Source organism: Akebia trifoliata, chromosome 7, assembly GCF_017979445.1.
Source record: "Akebia trifoliata isolate Shusen 1 chromosome 7, ASM1797944v1, whole genome shotgun sequence".
Classification (NCBI taxonomy): Eukaryota; Viridiplantae; Streptophyta; class Magnoliopsida; order Ranunculales; family Lardizabalaceae; genus Akebia; species Akebia trifoliata.
In genome coordinates this window covers 3,752,836-3,773,375 of record NC_141381.1, presented here as the reverse complement: position 1 = coordinate 3,773,375, position 20,540 = coordinate 3,752,836, and the positions used below count along the sequence as shown (strand labels likewise).

General features: G+C 32.7%; 2 protein-coding genes across 3 annotated transcripts; both read left to right on the top strand.

Annotated features, from left to right (window-relative positions):
* Nucleotides 1-7,804: 7,804 nt before the first annotated feature.
* On the top strand, nt 7,805-12,990 carry LOC147398022 (Cytochrome b561/ferric reductase transmembrane protein family). The gene is made up of 4 exons (XM_086448951.1): nt 7,805-8,046; nt 8,294-8,342; nt 9,126-9,325; nt 12,633-12,990. The coding sequence occupies exons 1-4, from the start codon at nt 7,885-7,887 to the stop codon at nt 12,885-12,887; spliced, it is 666 nt and encodes a 221-aa protein (XP_086305077.1). The 5' UTR covers nt 7,805-7,884; the 3' UTR covers nt 12,888-12,990.
* A 1,798-nt stretch (nt 12,991-14,788) lies between these two features.
* Nucleotides 14,789-20,387, top strand: LOC147398021 (2-oxoglutarate (2OG) and Fe(II)-dependent oxygenase superfamily protein). 2 transcript variants are annotated; one of them, XM_086447134.1, is made up of 8 exons: nt 14,789-14,878; nt 14,950-15,076; nt 15,168-15,243; nt 15,537-15,609; nt 16,640-16,735; nt 17,282-17,332; nt 17,532-17,915; nt 19,938-20,387. In XM_086447134.1, exons 1-8 carry the CDS (start codon nt 14,813-14,815, stop codon nt 20,283-20,285), a joined length of 1,221 nt encoding a protein of 406 aa, XP_086303260.1. In that variant the 5' UTR covers nt 14,789-14,812; the 3' UTR covers nt 20,286-20,387. The 2 variants fall into 2 exon arrangements, with proteins under 2 accessions (XP_086303260.1, XP_086303261.1); XM_086447135.1 differs by lacking the exon at nt 16,640-16,735.
* The last annotated feature ends 153 nt before the right edge of the window (nt 20,388-20,540 follow it).

Below are 20,540 nucleotides of genomic sequence, written 5' to 3'. Positions count from 1 at the left end.
GCATTAGTCATGATGTATTGTAATAAAGTGTTTTATGACACACCACATCATTTCTGTAGAGATTTGGATAAATTTCATAGTAGATACGATCGTATTATAAGGTATGCGATTAGATTAGGACTTGATTTGATTAGATTAGGGATAAATCTCTTGGATTTATTTTTCTATATAAACCCTATCAGGGTTTATTGTTTTTCATCCAAGAATCTATGACAATCAATCAATTTCATTTTTTATTATTCGAGTCAACTGATCAATTAATAGACAAATATTAGAGAGAGCAATAAAGATAGTTTATATTTTAGTTGAGAGAGGGAATGTGTAGACACCCCATTTTTGTATCTACCTAATTCAACAATTTGTCACCCGGTTGTTGTGGATTCCTAATAATGAGCATAAAAGAACTTGAAAGCTTGTGAGTACTGTTCTTGATTCCTTTTGTTTCTAGTTTATTTTCACCCCCTACTCGTCATGACTCAACATAGAAGTTTATGTACGCTTAGAATCGCTACATCTTACCCCCGACTTAGCAAGTGCGTACGCATATGTTCGCTACACAATTCGATAACTTAGAAACCTTATTAAGCTAGAAAAATATGGATTTGAGACTTAGAAATAATCACATAGAGACTGAAAGAAACCTCATACTAAAATCAATAAAAATTTGTAAAAATCACAAAAATGACGAAAATACCCATAATAAATTTTGGACCCTGAAAAATCTTGAAAGTACCTCTATTACACTCAAAATGCGATTTCGAGTCTAATGGGACCCAAATCAACGAAAACAAAGAAATTTAGAAAAAATCATAAAAATAACCAAAATGCCCCTCAATATCTAACTCTAACATAAAGACCCTGATCCCTAGGAAAATCAAATTCAAACTGAAAATCAAAATAAAATTTAAATCGGAAATTAAACTAAAATTTAACTCAGAAATCAATTTAAAATTCGAATCGAAAATTGAACTAAAATTTAATCAAGAAACAAATTTAAAATTCAAATTGAAAATCAAATTAAAATCTAACCAAAAGTCAAATTAAAATGCAAAATCAAATCGAAAATCAAAATTAAAATTATTCAACCGATTAAATTAAAATTAAAATTAAAAATAAAAACAAAAATCAATCAACCAATAAATTCAAAACAGACCCAACTAAATTTAAAATCGAACTTGTTCAACCGAATCAAATTTGAAATAAAATCAAAATCAAATTAAAATTGAATCAATCAAATCAAATTGAAATTCAAAATCAAATTAAAAAAAATTCAAAATCAAATCATAATAAAACAAAAATCAAATTAAAATCTAATCGATTAAGCAAAGTGAAAATTAAAATCCATCAAACTTTTAAATCAAAATCCAATCCATCGATTAACATTGAAATTAAAATTCAATCGACCAATTAAAATCGATCGACCAAACTCAAAACTAAAATCGATCAATTGAATTCAAAATTAAATCACTCAATTAAAAATAAAATCCACTCGATCAAATTGAAATCCAAATTTAATTGAATTAAAATCGAGTTCCAACCGACCAATCACATTAAAAATGGTTTATGAGAGATCATTAAGGCAAGCAGAATGGGATCACCACCCCCAATTCTTAAAAAAAAACGTGGGCACACATTTTCTTCTCCAACTCTCTCTTCCCCATGTCATCCATCTCTATCTCTCCAACTTCTCATAACTACCCATGTCTTCCACCATCACTCTCATCTCTCCCTCTCTCATGTTCGATGGTAGAACCACCATAAAAGAGAATCAAGGAAACTATTTTATATAGGAGAAAAATGTTTTTGGGCTGCCCTTAAAAAAAAATAACAACATTTTTTCCACCATTAAGCGTACAACTTTCTTTTTCCTTCTTGAAAAAAAAAGAAGCCACACCTTCTCGTCCATTAACGTCCTCAACTCCTCTCTCCCACATTGGACGATAATCCCACTCCTTCTTCCCCATTTTAAAAGAAAAAAATCTACAACAATCATCTTCTTCCATTAACATTTTTTTGTCATCTTTAAAGGAAAAAAAGAAAAGAAATCAAAAATAAAAGATACCCTCCAACCATCTTCTTTCTTTCACTCTCTCTATTCTTTTTCCTCTTCACTACATTCTTTTTTTCAATCATTCAAATAATTCTTAAAAAAATATTGATTTTGGAGGAAGATTTACACAGTAAACTCGCAAGATCACGGCACTATGTTGAAGGAATCCAAGGATCCGAAATCATTCGGCAAAGGTAATTTTTCTTTTTTATTTTATTTATTTATTCTTGATTTAATAAATTTTTTATGTACTCGAATGGATTCGTCAATTTTTGGTATACGTGGCATTAATAGTAATATTTGAGTTCTCGATGTATTAGTGGATCGATTCATTGATTTTTAATGTTGATAATCGATCAAGTTAATTTTTTATACAAAATTAGAGAGCCGACTCATTGATTTTTTAATCGGATCGAGTCATTGATTCTATGTGATTCAACCCATTGATTGACAATTTAATCGGATCGACTAACTAATTTTGCGATGTTAATGGATTATCTCATTGATTGATAATATTATCGGATTCACTTCCTGATTTTGGTACACGTGACGATTAAAAAAATTAAATTTCTTTGATAAAAATGTGTGAGTTAACTCGCTGATTTTGATGCACGTGACGATTAAAAATAAATTAAATTTCTTTAATTAAAATGTGTGGGTTAACTAGCTAATTTTGACGCATGTGACGATTTCAAAAATCAAATACCTTTGATCAAAATTATTGAGTCGACTCACTGATTTTTGGTGAACGTAGCATTAAAAGTCGATTTCATACTTTTTAAGATGTAATCGAATCAATTTACTAATTGTTTAGTCGACTTACTGATTTTGTGTCCATTGGAAGTTTCAAATCGAAATTTTCTATGACATGGTCATGTGAGTGAACTCACTGATTTTGTGTACATTGAAAATTTAAAATCGAATTTTTTTATAAAATGGACACGTGAGTCAACTCACTGATTTTGTGTATATTGAAAGTTTAAAATCGATTTTTTCATAAAATGGGCACATGAGTCAATTCATTGATTTCGTATACATTGGAAGTTTAAAATCAAAATTTTCTATGAAATGGGCACGTAAATCAATTCATTGATTTTGTGTACATTGAAAATTTAAAATAAAAATTTTCTATAAAATGGGCATGTGAGCCAATTCACTGATTTTGTGTATATTGAAAATTTAAAATAGAAATTTTCTATGAAATGGGCATGTGAGTCAACTCACTGATTTTAGTACACGTGGCAATTCAAAAATCGAATTTCTTTGGTTAAAAATGTGTGAGTCGACTCACTGATTTTAATACACGTGGCAATTCATAGAATCAAGATTTCTTTGATTAATAATTTGTGAGTTAACTCACTGATTTTAGTACACGTGACAATTAAGAAATCAAATTTCTTTGGTTAAAAATGTGTGAGTCGACTCACTGATTTTAATACACGTGATAATTAAAAAAATCAAAATTTCTTTGATTAGTAATTTGTAGGTTAACTCATTGATTTTAATACATGCGGCCATTCAAAAAATTAAGATTTCATTGATTAAAATTATTGAGTCGACTCACTGATTTTAATACATGTGACAATTCAAAAATCAAAATTTCTTTGATTAAAAATGTGTAAGTCGACTCACTGATTTTCATGCACATAGTGATTCAAACATCAAATTTTTTTGATAACAAATGTGTGGGTCAATTCACTAATTTAGTGCAAATTTTCTTTGATAAAATGTCGTCAATGAGTCAATTCATTAATTTTGTTTACATGACATTAAAAATTGATTTCACATTCTTTCAAATGTGACTAAATAGATTCACTAAATTTTGGTGTCATATAAACCCTATTAAATCATCGGATTCCACTACCCGATATTCAATAAACCTTGTAATTATTTTAGTTGTAAGATTCGTTTAGTAAATCTGATATAATTTGATGATGATTGGACTTTAGTTTGACCTTTAGTCTTTGAATGTTGGCCGTAGCATATCTTTAGATCGTAGTAAAGACTGATCATCTTGATCAGGCAGGTTCGGTGCCTAACACCTTCTGAAATCCATAATTTAACCCTTTACCCATTATTCATGGACCAACCCGATCTATTTTGAAGTTATTTATGGTTCCTAAACCTAAACTAGGTGGTGACTCCCTATTCTTTAAAAATTCTCGATTTGCAGAATCGGATCTCTATTCGCTATTTAGTGGATGGTCGGGTTGAAGCGATTTCAGAATGTACTTGGAGTAAGAATAAATAGTGACTTAAATCATGTGTAGTCCTCTCTCCCTCATGCACAAGCTAATTTTTGAGATAAATCCCCGAGGGTGGCCAATGAGGGGGCTTGAACTCAAAACCTCTCCCTTTCTAGTGGGAGGACCTAGTCACTACGCCAACACTCGTTCATTATCATTTCTCATTTGTCCCTCATAAAGACTAATGATATTAAAAAGAAAAAAAAAACCATAGAGGTTGTTATGATGTACTAGATCACCAAAAATAGGAAGAAGGCGAATATCTCATATTCACGATTGAAGTGTTTTTCCAAATATTTGAGGTCGGTTAAAGAAATCATGTTCCTTCATTCAACTCTATTAAGAGTCATGTCTTCTTTTATTGAAAGTGAGTTCACATCTATTTGCACTATTTCAATCTCTTCGTTTTCCATTTTTAAAATTCCTTGACTCATTTGGTTCCTTGAGTTGAGCTGTCGGATAGCTATAATTAATCTAGTCAATGGCTCCAGAATACCCAATCAAGATTCAGTTATGGTCAACTCACTAGTTAAAACACAAGTATGTTGTATCTACTAATCCACTTTACAATAATAATTTTTTTTATTTATAATTACTTAAATATCAATATTGAATATTAGGGGTGCAACTTGGTCCGATTCAAACCGAAGAACCGAACCAAATTGATAGCTTTGAGATGATTTGGAATAAGTTGCGATTCGGTTTCGGATTACAAAAATGGAGAATTGATCAATTTGGTTCGATTCTCAAATCAAGTTTGTATAGAACCAAACCAAATTGAGAACCGAACCCCTATGCAATATATATATGGGGGCGGTTCAAGGGCCATATGTAAAAACATATGAAAAAACAATGGTTTTTCAAAATATGGGTTAGAGGTTTTCGATTGAGCTGATTTTTTGCGAGGATGGTCACTATGATGAGAAGATCATCCTCACAAAAAATCAGCTCAATCAAAAACTTCTAAATCCATCAAAAGTGATTTACAAATTATTAACAAAAATTGGTAAAAAATCGATGGTCCACATTCTAAATAACTTTTAATGGGGTTAGAAGTTTCAGATTGGACTGATTTTTTTTTCCGGATGATCTTCCCATCATAGAGATCATCCTCACAAAAAATCAGCTCAATCCCAAACTTCTAACCCATATTTTAAAATTTTATTAATGTTACATTATTTTTACATATGTTTTCTCATATGTCCCTTGAACCTGACCCCATATATATATATATATGGGTCCCGTTCAGCAACAAACATTTTGGCAAAACATTTTTCAAAACATGGATTAGAGGTTTTGGAATGGGCTGATTTTTTGTGAGGATGATCTCTACGGTGAGGAGATCATCCTCACCAAAAATCAGCCCATTCCAAAACTTCTAGCACCTGTTTACAAGTTGAAAAATCGTGGATCGTCCATTTTTTGTAAACCATTTTTGATGGGGTTAGAAGTTTTGGAATGGGCTGATTTTTGGTGATGATGATCTCCTCACCATAGAGATCATCCTCACCAAAAATCAGCCCATTCCAAAACCTCTAACCCATATTTTGAAAAATGTGTTGCCAAAATGTTTGTTGCTGAACATTTCCCTATATATATATTCATGAATTATTTTAGGAGTTAAGACATAGATTTATGATTTTTTATGGATAGATTTGGGATTTATTGTATAAAAATTTTATGTTTATGTTTTTTATTAAAAAATATTACTTACAATTTATAGAATATTGACAATCTGTGTAACCAAACTAAATCAAACCGACTTTAATTCGTTTTGGTTCGGTTTGATTCTAATAGAATTTGGTTCGTTTTTTATTCTTATTTCGTGGAACCGACCTATGTCGGTTTGATTCTAATTTAACCTCAAATGGAATCAAGTTGCACTCCGATTGAATGTTAAATAGATCTAAATAGATTTAAATGATTTAAAAACATAATGTTGAATCCTAAATTCCTAATTCAATTACTTTGGGTAACTTTTTTTATTTTTATTTTTTTTACTTTTTTGCTGGTTGTTCGTCCACTAGTAGCAATCTTTCACTTTTGGCAATTCTTAATATCCTTCGTTGGCCGTCCAATAACTGATAAAGGCTTAAAGCACTTTAACACTTTACATCTGTAGCTGTTAGTATGAACCAACAGATGATGTGCCATGTCTTGATTGGTTAAACTCACGCCATCTGATCACTTATCTGCTCTTCATTTATAATTAAGGCTCATCAAATAAGTCAAATGTCAAGGCTAGATAACGTATTAAAAGAGCTTCTATTGCCACACCAACTTTTGCTAATGTCACCGAAAAATGTGCGCTAATTCTTTGGTAATTAATATATGAATTGGGGTGGCATTAGAAAAAGTCGATGTGGCAATATAATTTCTCTCTATATTGATATAGGATGGACATCAAAGATTTGGATCCCTGTATAGATCTAATTTGATAACCTATCAGATCAGTTGATCTAGATCAACTATATCTCAATCTAATAAAACGTGAGAAAGTATGTAAATTAAGTTTTATATTTTATTTAAGAGTCGTGCTAGAGTGACTTCAGTGGGGGACACCTTGACGTGGTGGCTTGTGCATGTCTATTAATGCATTTTACTCATATCTCGGAGAAAACGCATCTATAGGCATGAAACACCCAATACATTGACAGCCCGATTGTTAGTATTCTTTTTTGAAACATGGTTTTAATTCATCGGATTTAGGAATGTACGTAATCAATGTCTGGGTTGGTCGGGTAAAACATGTGCAAATTAATACTAATTATTAAAATCATATTTAAATTTAAAAACAACTGATTTTTCTTATATGATAAAGTGGACTAATAAGTTTATAATCATAAAAAAAAGAAAAATCCATTTTACATCGACAACAATATTTAATTCTTACAAAATCATTTATGTTTAAAGGATAGACTCAACCCAGTTCTTTCAAAAAGTCAGCCAATTTGAGTCGGTTCTTTGCCAAGACGAAGAGCATTCGATTCAAATAGAAAAGTGGAGAGAAGAAAAGAGAAAATAAATGAGTCTCTTTCCATTTATCCTATTTGGATTGTTTAGTGGGGAGAGAGGAGAAAAGAATTAGAGAGAAGAGGAGAGAAAAATTGGGTTTTAAAAGTGAAGAGAAGAGAGAAATAGAGAAAAATCCTTTTAAAATATTTTATAATGTCAATTCTGCTCTTTGATCTCTTTTAAGGTATTTTAAAATTTTAAATTTGTCCAAGTTCTTTTCTGTCAATCCAAACATGATGGAGAGAAATTGAATTTATTTTCTCTCCTCTTCCCTTCCCTTAATGAGTTTCTCCTCTCCATTTCTCTCAATCCAAACACAGCCTTAAAACCAGATTCCTTGCTAAAGTTCAACGTCTCCTTAATCAAAATGATGGAAAGAAGAAGAAAGATAAAGCAAAAAAAAAAAGTGGGAGAACTAAAATACCAAACCCAACAAGCAAACCTCAAGAACATATTATTCTCTCCTTTAGCTTTATTGTTAGATATATAAAAAATAGAACCCAACTCATGTAAATCTGAAACAGACTCACTTCTTCTTTCCCTCCATCAACCTCAACTCCAATACCACTAACCATGGACCCTGTTCTTAGGCCCCGTTTCCGGCCATTAGCCGCTCGTGTCACGTTCATGGCTCACTTTTTTGGTATAATGGCCGCGGTTCTCATAGTCATCTGGTTATTGCATTATCGTGGGGGTCTCGATCTGGATTCTAACAACAACGACCGTGTTTTCAATGTAAATGTTATTAGTTTACATTTCCGATCATGATTTTAAAAATCATCTTATAAGTAGAAACAAGAGATGCCTATCCCAACATTGGATTTCGTGTTTTAATAGTAGGAGTTTCATATTTTTTCATGAATCCTGACTCATTAATTTATGTTGCAAGAATTATTATTGTACTAAGCTTATAAATTTATTTATTGAATTATATATTATTTTACCTATAAATTTACCATTTTTTGTGTTTTGTTTAATGCAGGTGCACCCATTTCTTATGTATTTCGGATTTCTTTTTATGATGGGAGAAGGTATGGCATCCACTATTTGCAATGATTCAAGAACTGAACCAATGATCAGATTGAATATTTGTTGAATTAGTAGGACCGTTCCAGACCCCAGTTCAATATGTTGGATGGATTTACATTTGTTATAGAATTTTAAAATTTTGTATTTTTTTTAAAATCTGAATTATTATTTTATTTTCATAAATTATGACATTATCTATATGTATGGGTTGGGATTTGTTAACTCATGAAAAAACACATGATCCCAACCATGTAAACATACAATCGAATCATTGAGATTTATCCTCAAGATGAGTATCACCGAGATATGTGTTATTAAGATAAACATAAATTTCAATTGTTGGATTTAGTATCTAAACAGTTGGGACCATGTATTTTCTCATGAGTCACCATAACCTAACCCTCATACTATTTAGTTTAGGATTTAGTTCTGGTCAATAGCTAGTAAAGAATAACTCAGAGAAAAAAACACATGATCCTTACAATGTAAACATGAAATTCAACTGTTGGGAGTTATTCTTGAGATCTGTGTTATTCAGATACATATAAGTCTTGACCATATAAGATTTTTGTATTTACACAGTTGGAATCATGTATTTTCTTTATTATTTGAATAAGTAAGATGGACTTGAACCCTTGACATCAAAGATATGTCAATTCTAGCCATCTTTACCTTTAATTACTAAAAGACTGGTTAGACTAGAGGTTTGGTCTTGCTTTTAAAACACTAATTCTTTGTTTATTTTGTTGTAAAAAAATGTATGATATTTGTGGTGGTGTGAGCAGCAATGATGGCTTATAGAACGGTCGCAGCCGACAGGAAAGTGCAGAAGTTCTTCCACTCCGCGATTCACTTGGTCGCTATTACGATGGGGATCATTGGAATTTATGCTGCCTTTAAGTTTCATGATAAGGTCGGATTATCCGATATGTATAGTTTGCATTCATGGATAGGCATGGGAACCTTCTGCTTATATTGCTTACAGGTAATTAACCCGAAACATTTAAATTATTTGTCAAATCTTTAATATAAAGGGAAATGTTTAGCACCAAACATTTTGGCAAAACATTTTTCAAAACATAGGTTAGAAGTTTTGAAATGGGCTGATTTTTGGTGAGGATGATCTTTACGGTGAGGAGATTATCATCACCAAAAATCAGCCCATTCCAAAACTTCTAACCACATCAAAAATAGTTTACAAAAAAGGGATGGTCCACGATTTTTCAACTTGTAAACATGGGGCTAGAAGTTTTGGAATGGGCTAATTTTTGACGAGGATGATCTCCTCACCGTAGAAATCATCCTCACAAAAAATCAGCCCATTCCAAAACTTCAAACCCATGTAAGACAAAAATGGTTGATTAAAATGTTGGCCAAAATGTTTGGTGCTCGACCCATATATATCAGCCCATTCCAAAACTTCTAGCCCCACGTTTACAAGTTGAAAAATCGTGGACCATACATTTTTTGTAAACCATTTTTGATGGGGTTAGAAGTTTTGGAATGGGCTGATTTTTGGTGAGGATGAGGAGATCATCCTCACCAAAAATCAGCCCATTCCAAAACTTCTATCCTCACCAAAAATCAGCCCATTCCAAAACTTTTAACCCATGTTTTGAAAAATGTTTTGCCAAAATGTTTGGTGCTGAACATTTCCCATATATATATATATATATATATATATATATATATAGGGAAATGTTCAGCACCCTAAGTTTTACCACACACTTTAACAAACGTTTTTTGTCCTACATGGGTTAGAAGTTTTGGAATGAGCTGATTTTTGGTGAGGATGATCTCTATGATTAGAAGATCATCCTCCCCAAAAATCAGCCCATTCCGAAATGTTTAGCCCCATGTTTACACGTTGAAAAATCGTGGACCGTCCATTTTTTGTAAATCAATTTTGATGGGGTTAGAAGTTTTGGAATGAGCTGATTTTTGGTGAGGATGATCTCCTCACCATAGAGATCATCCTCACCAAAAATCAGCTCATTCCGAAACTTCTAACCCATGTAAGACAAAACGCGTTTGTTAAAGTGTGTGGTAGAACTAAGGGTGCCGAACGGGACCCATATATATATATATATGGGAAATGTTCAGCACCCTAAGTTTTACCACACACTTTAACAAATGTTTTTTGTCCTATATGGGTTAGATGTTTTGGAATGGTCTGATTTTTGGTGAGGATGATCTCTATGATTAGAAGATCATCCTCTCCAAAAATTAGCCCATTCCGAAATGTTTAGCCCCATGTTTACACGTTGAAAAATCGTGGACCGTCCATTTTTTATAAACCATTTTTGATGGGGTTAGAAGTTTTGGAATGAGCTGATTTTTGGTGAGGATGATCTCCTCACCATAGAGATCATCCTCACCAAAAATTAGCCCATTCCAAAACTTCTAACCCATGTAAGACAAAACACGTTTGTTAAAGTGTGTGGTAAAACTTAGGGTGCTGAACGGGACCCTATATATATATATGGTTATATATAAGAGGAGATTAGAAGGTCGTGTGTATCATTTGAGAATACATATAAGGAAAATTACTTAAAGGACCCTTGTGGAGGGACTTCTTTCTAAATAGTTCCTAAGTTTTCAAGGGTTGCTTGGCAGGACATCTAGTAAACTTTTTCTTTTTAAATGGTCCTTACACCTCACCTCTCACATTTCTCATGATTAAATAACCGTTCAAACTCATCATTATTATCTAAAAATTGGATTTTTGACACCTCAATCGAGTTTCGGAGATTCCATTATGTCAGAAAGGATTTAAGAAAGAAGAAGAAATCATTTTCAAGATTTTTTTTTCTTCTTCTTAGTTTTTGAATGAAAATCGATCAATAATGGTTCTTTTGGATTGAAATCATTTAAACAAGTCGTTATCTCAAGTTTTTAGTTGATCTTTTCATTTATTTTAGTCGGAAAAAAACTCAAAAATTGAAAATAGGTGAGTTTTACCAGTGTCGAGTTCGACAATAAATGAAAAGTGGTGAGTTCGACAGCAAAAAATGGTGAACTCGACAATAATAAAGAAAAAGCGTTGACTTTGACAATAAATAAAGAGCTCAACAATAAATAGAGGTGAGTTTGATAGTAAAAATTATGAATTCTACAGTATGAGAGATTATTAAGAAAGAAATTTTTTTACTAAATGTCCTGTCAAGCTAACGCGCAAAACTTAGAGACTATTTAGAAAGAAACCTTTCCACAAGTAATCGTCCCATACCCATACGTATATCCTTCTTTTATCACTAGTTCCCATATCTTCCTCATTTTATTTTCTTATGAAATCCTAAAAACTATCTACACATGTTTTAAAATTCACGTTAATTAACTCGAAACTCCACTCAATCAATTAGTTTGACTTGATTGAATTTCAAGGAACTTGCCAAGGTTGATTAAAAATATGGTCTAGTTATATATGTGTCGTAATTTTTTTAAAATAAAAAAATATAATTTTAATTTGAAAATGTTACAAATAGTTATGACCAAAGAAGACTACTGTCATTTGAATGTCACTTAGGAACTGTAATTGTTATACATAATTGACGAGAATTCTAGTAAATTGAAAATCTAGATCAATGATCTTTGGTGTGTGAATTTTTTATCAAATAGAGAAGGCAGATTTCAAGTATTTATCATAAGAATAATGACTTTTTGACGCCACCTCTGACATATGCACCCTAACGTGGCATGGGCTAGAACGACAGATCTTTTTCCTCGGATACACAACTCACATATTTATAAGGATGTAAATATGTGCAATTGTGTATCCCGAGAAAAAAGATCTGTGGTTCTATCCTATGCCACATCAGGGAGCATATGTCGAAGGGGGTGTTAGAAAATCACGACTCTTATTATAACTACCCAAATCACATAAACATGATTTTGTGCATCTCTATGTACCTTAAGTACATAACAATATAACTATTACTCTAATAATAATAGAGATAGTCGAGGTGTTCAAGTGCAAAGCCATCCTTCTATTGAGCACAAGCCACCTTAGTGCAACATGGAAATGAATCTAACAAATCCAAACAACTTTATGGAGTATTGAATGATTTTTTAATAGGGCGAGCCTAACTATATAACAGGGTCAGGCTTGTAAACCTGACTAATGCTTTTGAGTGCATCACGTGGAGGGAAAATCTATTATAGCCAGTTGCTGGCTATAGTTAGTTTCCCCTCTATGTAGCGCACCCGAAAGTGTTATTTGTCAGGCTTGGAACCTCACTAAAATAGTTAGTAGGGAGTTTTTCATGTTTTTTAACCGTGATGTTATTTTGTAGTGGGTGTTTGGGTTCTTCGCCTTTTGGCTCCCAAAAGCATCATCTGGGACGAGAGAAAGGATGATTCCATGGCATATCTTTGGCGGGAGAGCTCTCCTCTTCTTGGGAATATGCGCAGCAGTGAGTGGGCTAATGGAGAAATCCACTTACATGCAACTCCAACATGGAAATGAATCTCGATTAATGAATTTTGCCGGACTCTTCATCCTTCTCTTTGGTGTCACTGTGGATCTTTCACTTGCCCTTGGATTCTAAGTTCTAATCATAATGTGTGCTTTTTATTCTTTTTTTTTTTTTTTTTTTTGACATGATTTTTAACAAAAACAAGGCTTTATTCATTATATTGGTGATCGAGGGCATGAATTTTAATTTATTTGTTATGTTTTTTCTCATGAATGCAAATTATTTGATTTAAACCAAGTTATGTATAATTTTCCATATGTTCTTTCTCAATGCTTCGGTGTATCTCGTCGTATATCTAGCAAATCTTAGATTTGCATCAATTAGTTATATTATATTAGATTGATTGATTATCTTTCCATATTCATGGATATTCTGAATCTACAGAGACCCATTTAAGAATTCTCAATAAAATTTAGATTTCTACGATGTAGGCAAATAATCAGGGGCGGAGCCAGGGTTTAACTCATGTGGGCGCAATGTAAGAGTGGAAGTTTTTTTGTGAGGGCAACGAAGGTTGTAATTTTTTTTGTGGGGGCAACATAACAATGAAAACTGTTTTGTGGGGGGCAATTAAGAGTGTAAAACAAATTGGGATGCAATAGTTCATTACTCCAAAGAAGGTTTGAAAATTCTTATGGGGGCAAGTGCCCCCATTGCCCCCACTCTAAATCCGCCCCTGACAATAATATATATCTTACAAAGACATATTGTTCAAAAATTGGTGGTGCTTGGCCCCCATTTAATTTGGTAAATGAGTTGATTCTATGAGAAAGGTGTTTCCCTCAAATTAATTCGAATCTTTAATGTGGAGGTTTGTAACACACTTCTTAAAATAATGGAAGCCTCCCGAATATTCACAACGATACCCTGATCTTTTGTTTGGGATTCAACTAAGCTAATGGTAAGGAAGATATATCGAAGAGAATTTGAAGTAAAATAGAGTTGAGAATTGCTCTGAGACACATAAATCAATATAAAAATTGGAATCCCTACTTCGCTTAGAAAAACAAAGGTGTTATCAGATTTCTGACAAATCTACCTTCAGTATAAAACAAAATCTAATTATTCATCCCTGATCATTAGAGTTAATGAGTAAAAATATAATACAAAGATATTTTTATAATTTTAAAAAATAATTAATGTGAATTTAGGTCAACAATACTCACCCTCTTATTGAGAGAGTATGAGATTCCACTTTCTTAATCAAAATACACTTCAAGTTTCAAACTATTAAAAACTCCACATTAAGCCTCTTGATCGATCCTTGATTCGAATCTTGTAATTTTATGAAAAAGGAATCCCTAAACAAATTTAAGGTAAATATTTTCCTTTATTTTGTAAATATAAATAATTTTAAGAATGCAAATATTTTTAATTAATATAAAAAATAGATTTTGTTATAAACAAATTTACAACCCCCACCTCCCGAAATAATAATAATAATAATAAAATAAAAAATAAATAAAATTATAATTCCATTGATATCGAACAAGCTAAACCAGTATGTAATGGTTGACGCATCCGCTCCAGCACCAATTCAATCTGTTCAAATCAGACTTGACCAGATTCGATCCAATCCGATCCTAAAACCCGGTTTCTAAATCATCAGAAAATCCTTAGAACATGGACATAAACTATATACTTCAAACTCCTCACATCAAGAAAAACCCATCTCCTCAACCTTCTCAACAACCCAATATCCGATATCCGACAAAAAAAAACAATCCGACAAGGGTCCTATCTGATTATTATTGGGTCTGTTCCAGATCTGATCCAATACTTATCAGATTGTCTCAGATCCAATCCGATCCGAACAGGATCCATTGACAGCTCTACAAACAAGATTATTGAGGTCTACAACACATGTTTGATAATGGGCCGCTTGAGCCTCTGAACTTCCGGCCCACATCTTCATGGCCCAAAGTATTCCTATTATTGGTAAGTGGGCCTATTTGATGGGTTTCCATAAAAAAGCAGAGCAATCGAGAGAGAGAGAGATGGCCGAAGCTGATTCTCATCCTCGTCTCATTCTCCATGATTTCATTTCTCTAGATCTCTGCAAGGTTTTCTTCTTCTTCTCTCTCTAAATCTTACTTTAAAACCCTAATTATATATATAATTCTTACAATCTCAGGAGCTGGAATTCATACATAAGAGCTGCAGTACAGTGGGTTACAGACCTAACGTTTTCTCCACTACTCTCTCACATCTCATCGCCACAAACTCTGCTCATCTCATCCTCCCTTTCATCTCAATCAGAGGTTCTTTAATTTCCACCCAAAATGTTGTTTATTTGCCTAATTAATCTAAAAAAATGAGTTCTTGTAATCTCTCTGAGTTTAAAAATTGCAGAGAGGCTTAAAGAGAAAGTGGAGGAGTTCTTCGGGTGCGAGTTTGAGCTCTTCGTAGAATTCACGGGTTTGATAAGGTTCGATTCTTATTCATCTTTGGTAATAATTTGTATCTCTTTAGATTTACTTCTATTAATTAGTTTGACATTGTTAATAATTTGGAAAAATAAAACAATTAAAAAAAAGTGCAAAACCCTAGAAAATCAAGAGGTTTTTTATATTAGAAATTTGGGAAACCATGAATGCAAGTTCAATAAATTAGTTAATTATAGGTTTGCAATTTCATGATCATGGAATGATTGGTATTACAGTTTCAATCAAATTTTTTCCCAACTGAATTAATCTGATGTTAGTTTATGTTGGAATTCAGCTGGACCAAGGGGGCAAGTATTGGATGGCATAGTGATGACAATAGGTCCTATCTCAAACAAAGAGATTTTGCGGTGCGTACTTGTCTTTTTGGCCATAGTTTTACTTATTAGAGTTACTTAATTTTGTATATATATGTGTGTTGTAGCCAATCGGAGTATGGGTTTAAAAGGGCAAGTGACAACTTGGGGGGAAAAAAGAAGAAAAATGGGTAAAAATATATGTAAATACATAAGACATTTATTCTAATTTTGAGGACACACACACGCACTATTGAATGTATATATACATGTAGATGTGTTTCCATGCAAAAATATACATGCTATGACGCTAAATAAAAAAAATAAACAGTCGTACCACCAACACATTTTTTGAGCTAATAACTTATTATTGAAAAAAACTAACAATTTTAATATTAAGAAATTATCATCAAATCCCTCATTTAACTACATTTAAGAATCATAAATCTTATATTATATATCAAATCTCAAATTAAACAACATTCATGAACCAAATCACAAACAAACAAGTAAAAAATTAACCACAGGCCCAGAAAATAATTTTTTTTAAGAATAAATATTTGCGTTTAAAATGTATAAACATTTGTTTCTTTTTTTTTTTTTTAATTTCTTTTGGCAAAATAAAATTTTTAGTCGTTTATTTGCTAAAGGGACAAAACAAAATTTTAACACAACTTATTTAAAAACAATGTTTTTCGTGACCTCAGGTTAGTATATGCTTGTTATTGCATCACAACGTGGAATACTGCTTCATAATTATACCGCCTTGAAGGTGGTGAGGGGAATCTCTGGGGATATTTGGATGCAAAGGACACATGACCACCTGTGTTTTCTATAGATATTCCTGGATGGAAATCAAGCCCCCACAATGACTAAATTTTAAGGACCTGCTTCACTGCATCAGCTATTCACAAACAAAGAAAAAAAAAATTCTTTTCAATACTGTCCTCGATTTTGATAGCACATCTTTGCCACAAACTCTCCTATGTGTAATCTCAGTAAATATTTTTATATAGTTATTGATAATTGTGTATTATACAACTCCCACTAACACAGTTTTTTTGTGTGCATTTGAGTGTGAAAGGCAGTCTGTTATTTGAATAGTCATGGAAAGGATTTTAAAGGTGGACATTTTCACTTCCAAGATGGGGTGCCTACAACCATTGTTCCTGTGGCTGGAGTAAGTGCAATTTATTAACATCTCACATGTGAGAGGATTTTTTTATTTTTTTTTGATAATTGTAAAAATTTATTGATAAAGAAGGCAAGAGGAGGCTGAGGTGGCTCCCCATACAAGAATATTAAAAAAATAAAATAAAATAAAAAGAGAGAAAAAAGCACAAATGCCTCAATCAACACAGCCCAAGCCTATTACAAATCACATAAAGAGTCCCACTTGAACACAAAATCCTCAAAAAAGACTTCTTCAAAATCTTTACATAATTTGTTCCAGTAGAATAGGAGGCCCAAAATCTCTAATTATCTATAAATGTTCCTGGATGGAATTATCTTGCAATTGATATTTGTGGCTAGACTGTTTATTACGTTACATTTCTGCATAGGAATACAAAATCTGTTAATTTCTTCTTGAACTCGATGAAAATTTCATAGCTGAATACTTAAAGGATTAAGATTGGCTGTATAACTTATCATATATTTGCAATTAAATCTATACTGCTGAAGGAGTTCTTGATAAATAATCATTAATTTTTTTATATTCTCTCAGGATGTTGTTATGTACACAGCTGACAGTCGCAATGTTCATTCTGTAGATGAGGTAAATCTGTGTTTCTAAACTCATGTCATGCATTTAGGATGATAATAGTTTTATGTTTCTAAATATCTGAACCACCCTTGAATGTTCATAATACATACTGGAAATTCTGCATGTATTACATTCTTTCTTGTTAATCTTTATTATTATTTGTATTATCTGAATAAAATATTGCTTCCTGACTTCTCTCATCTCATTACAGATAACTTATGGTGAAAGGCTTACATTAACATTGTGGTTCAGCCGTGACAGTACCCATGATGAAGATGCCAAACTTATCTCCCTTCTCTCTCAAAGTCTCTCGAGTAGCCTAGATAATGAACCTGTTGCTTACCTGCCTTTGCCGGCATCTAGTAACATGTACTGGTTTTCTCCAGAAAAAACTCTTCACCAATCAGGATTTGATGTACGCTGTGCAAGAGCACATATTCTTGGATATACTTTCTGTTCTTTTGATGAGAAGATTTATAATTTTACATCAGATTCATCATATGATCTGTCAGAGCTACTGATGGGGCCATTACAGATAGCTAGGGAAGATGAGATATTCTACAAGGAATTTGTCAACAGTTTGCATGCCCTGCAGGTATCCCTTTCATGTAATCTTAACTTTGAAATTTTGTGTCGGTATGCTTTTCTGTGAGTTATAAACAGAAAGATCAACATAATTGTATCTCGACTTGGAATTCTATGCATATTCTAATTCCAAAAGTTGTCTATATCATATGTACTTAGGATAAATGCTCTAGGATTATCAGAGATAGATGGATGACATATATAACATTTTCTTTAAAGGAAAGTTAGGAAACCCTGCTTTTAGAAATCTTAAAGTTGTCAATGCTTTGAAGTCTTCTTTGTAATTTTACTCATGCATATCTTAGGAAACCATGTTTGATATCTCATTTGGAGTTTGAGTGATTATCCACTTTCTTGAATTCATGGGGTATAATATGGATTTTGTTCATTTAAGTTCGAAAAACTTTTACATATTATTCTACTTCATGACATGTTATTCTAAATGTTGCTCATGGACATCTTAGAGTATTTGTGGAGATGGATGTCGATTCATTTAGGTTACTCCTAGAACTATAATTGACATTTGGATGGATGGAATTGGGAGGAAATCCAGGGACACACAATAGAAAAAACAAAAGCAATTATGAATGAAGTCAAGTGCAAGAATAGAGCATGAATCAATGGGACATGCACCCTATTAGCTTATTTTTCCTTAAGGTATTGGGAGATGGATTCTTTACCTATCTTACTTAACATCGTCAATATCTTTGATTTCCCCAAGGGAATATGATAATCGGGTTTTGTTGAGAAGCATAATGGTTCCTTTTCAATCAGGTCCTTTTATTCCACTAGTATTTCCTTTCTGGCTTCTATTATTTGTGGTTCAAAATTCCTTTCAAAGTGACATTTTTTTTGTTTGGTTGATCCCTTTGAATAAGATTTCGCAGTTGATCATTTTGTTAGCAGTAAAAAGATAATAGTTGATTTTTTTTACCTATGTGAAAGTATGATTGGGAGAGGTGTGGTCTTTCTTTTTTAGCCACTTCAGTTTCTATTGGACTCTTCCTTTCTCTTTGGTAAATATTCTTGAAAAACAGTACAACACAACGTCAACTTCTTGAGGTTGATTACCTTGGAGAATGTTACTGTTTGGGGTATTTGGAAAAAGTCTGTGACGTCTTTTTTACTTGTGTAAGGTTTATAAAGAGTTTAGTGGAGTGTTCTTTGACGATTTCATGGGTAGATGGGAGTGGGTTTGTAGTATCCCTGTACCTTAGCTTTGTTCCTTTTCTTGCTTGTTTGTTTAGTTGGTCACCTTGACCACGTTATTAATAAAATTCTGTTACTTATAAAATAAAAGGGGTCTTGGAGGGTAAGGAGGCTTCGACCCAAGATATGATACTTGAGGTTAAAAGCTTATGTATTTCTTTGGTGTAATTTTTTACAAGGAGTTCAGGGTCGTATTTTAGGACTTTTTTAGGTGGGAGGATGTTGTCAATGAAGTTGCTTAGCTACATTGTGTTTATCTTTTTCTCTGTTTTTTGTTCTCTTATTGTTTTGCCTTATTTCTCCTTTTCTTTGAGAGGTCCATTGATCTCCCTCTTCTGCATTGCTTTGGTTTCTTTTTATAAACATTTTATACTTAAAACACAAATACTTAAGCCGCAAATTTGAAATTTTAGATCGATAGGATTATCTTACCCCTAAGTACTACTAATACTGTATCAGTATTGCGACTCTGTCCCAAAACTGTGTAAGAGGCTTACTAATATTTTTCATAATCTATACACATACTATCTTAACTTAGCAGTCTCCAGCACGTGTGCATGTATACTTGAATTTGTGCCACTTTTGAGAGGACGGACTTGTGGTCATATTTGATCAATGGGATTTGATTTACACGTTTTCCTATTTAGGGATGATCGAAAACATGCAACTTTTTTGGATTACATGGGTTTCTCACACTTTTTTGGGATAGGGCTATGACGATGATGTTAATACTTGAATAAAATGCATCCTTTATTATTGGGAAATTGAAATTGAATTTCTTATTGGCTAATTGTTTTATTTTGTTTTGATATCTGTTGTGCAGGTGGTGCAGTTTTATTGCTGGAAAGCCTCTGAGTTACAAACAACCAATGTCAGGAAAGAGACTAGAAATGTGTTTCAATCATCCAAAACTTTTTCAGATAAAAGCAATGGCCTGAAATCAATGTTTCTGGGTGATCACCAGCTCGCAGAAATGGTTTTCGCCTATGTATCTTGTGCTGAGCCCATACAGCATTCCTTTGATTGGGGCAAATTTTCAGCTGCAGTTGCTGCATGGGAAGATTACACATGTCAATTGCGTCGGGAATTGTTTGCAAGCTTACTATACTGGAGAACTCATCAATCTATTTTCTCTGTGCCCTTCATGGGACTTCAGAAAGGTACTTCATAACACATAATCCATGTAAACCCTTGAAACCTCAAAATATATTCTATTAATAGAGCATCATTTGGTGTCTCAGAAGAACATTTAATGAGTCAAAGTTTGTCTTGATTTCTAGCCTCACTTGAGTGTATTACTCATATCTTCATCTATCTTTGAGTAGGATGATCACTGGGTTTGGGATGGTAGCCAAGATTGGGTTTTCTCTGTTAGGTCATTCTATTATTACCTTGTCGCCATTTCACATTCCTTTTCCTTTCCTAG

Excerpts from the sequence above, each read along its gene's own strand:
- LOC147398022 (XM_086448951.1), top strand. The coding sequence starts at position 7,885 with ATGGACCCTGTTCTTAGGCCCCGTTTCCGGCCATTAGCCGCTCGTGTC. Across the intron at positions 8,047-8,293 it reads ACAACGACCGTGTTTTCAAT|GTGCACCCATTTCTTATGTA; the intron begins GTAAATGTTATT and ends TGTTTAATGCAG. Across the intron at positions 8,343-9,125 it reads TCTTTTTATGATGGGAGAAG|CAATGATGGCTTATAGAACG; the intron begins GTATGGCATCCA and ends TGGTGTGAGCAG.
- LOC147398021 (XM_086447134.1), top strand. The coding sequence starts at position 14,813 with ATGGCCGAAGCTGATTCTCATCCTCGTCTCATTCTCCATGATTTCATT. Across the intron at positions 15,077-15,167 it reads CCCTTTCATCTCAATCAGAG|AGAGGCTTAAAGAGAAAGTG; the intron begins GTTCTTTAATTT and ends TAAAAATTGCAG. Across the intron at positions 16,736-17,281 it reads CCATTGTTCCTGTGGCTGGA|GATGTTGTTATGTACACAGC; the intron begins GTAAGTGCAATT and ends ATATTCTCTCAG.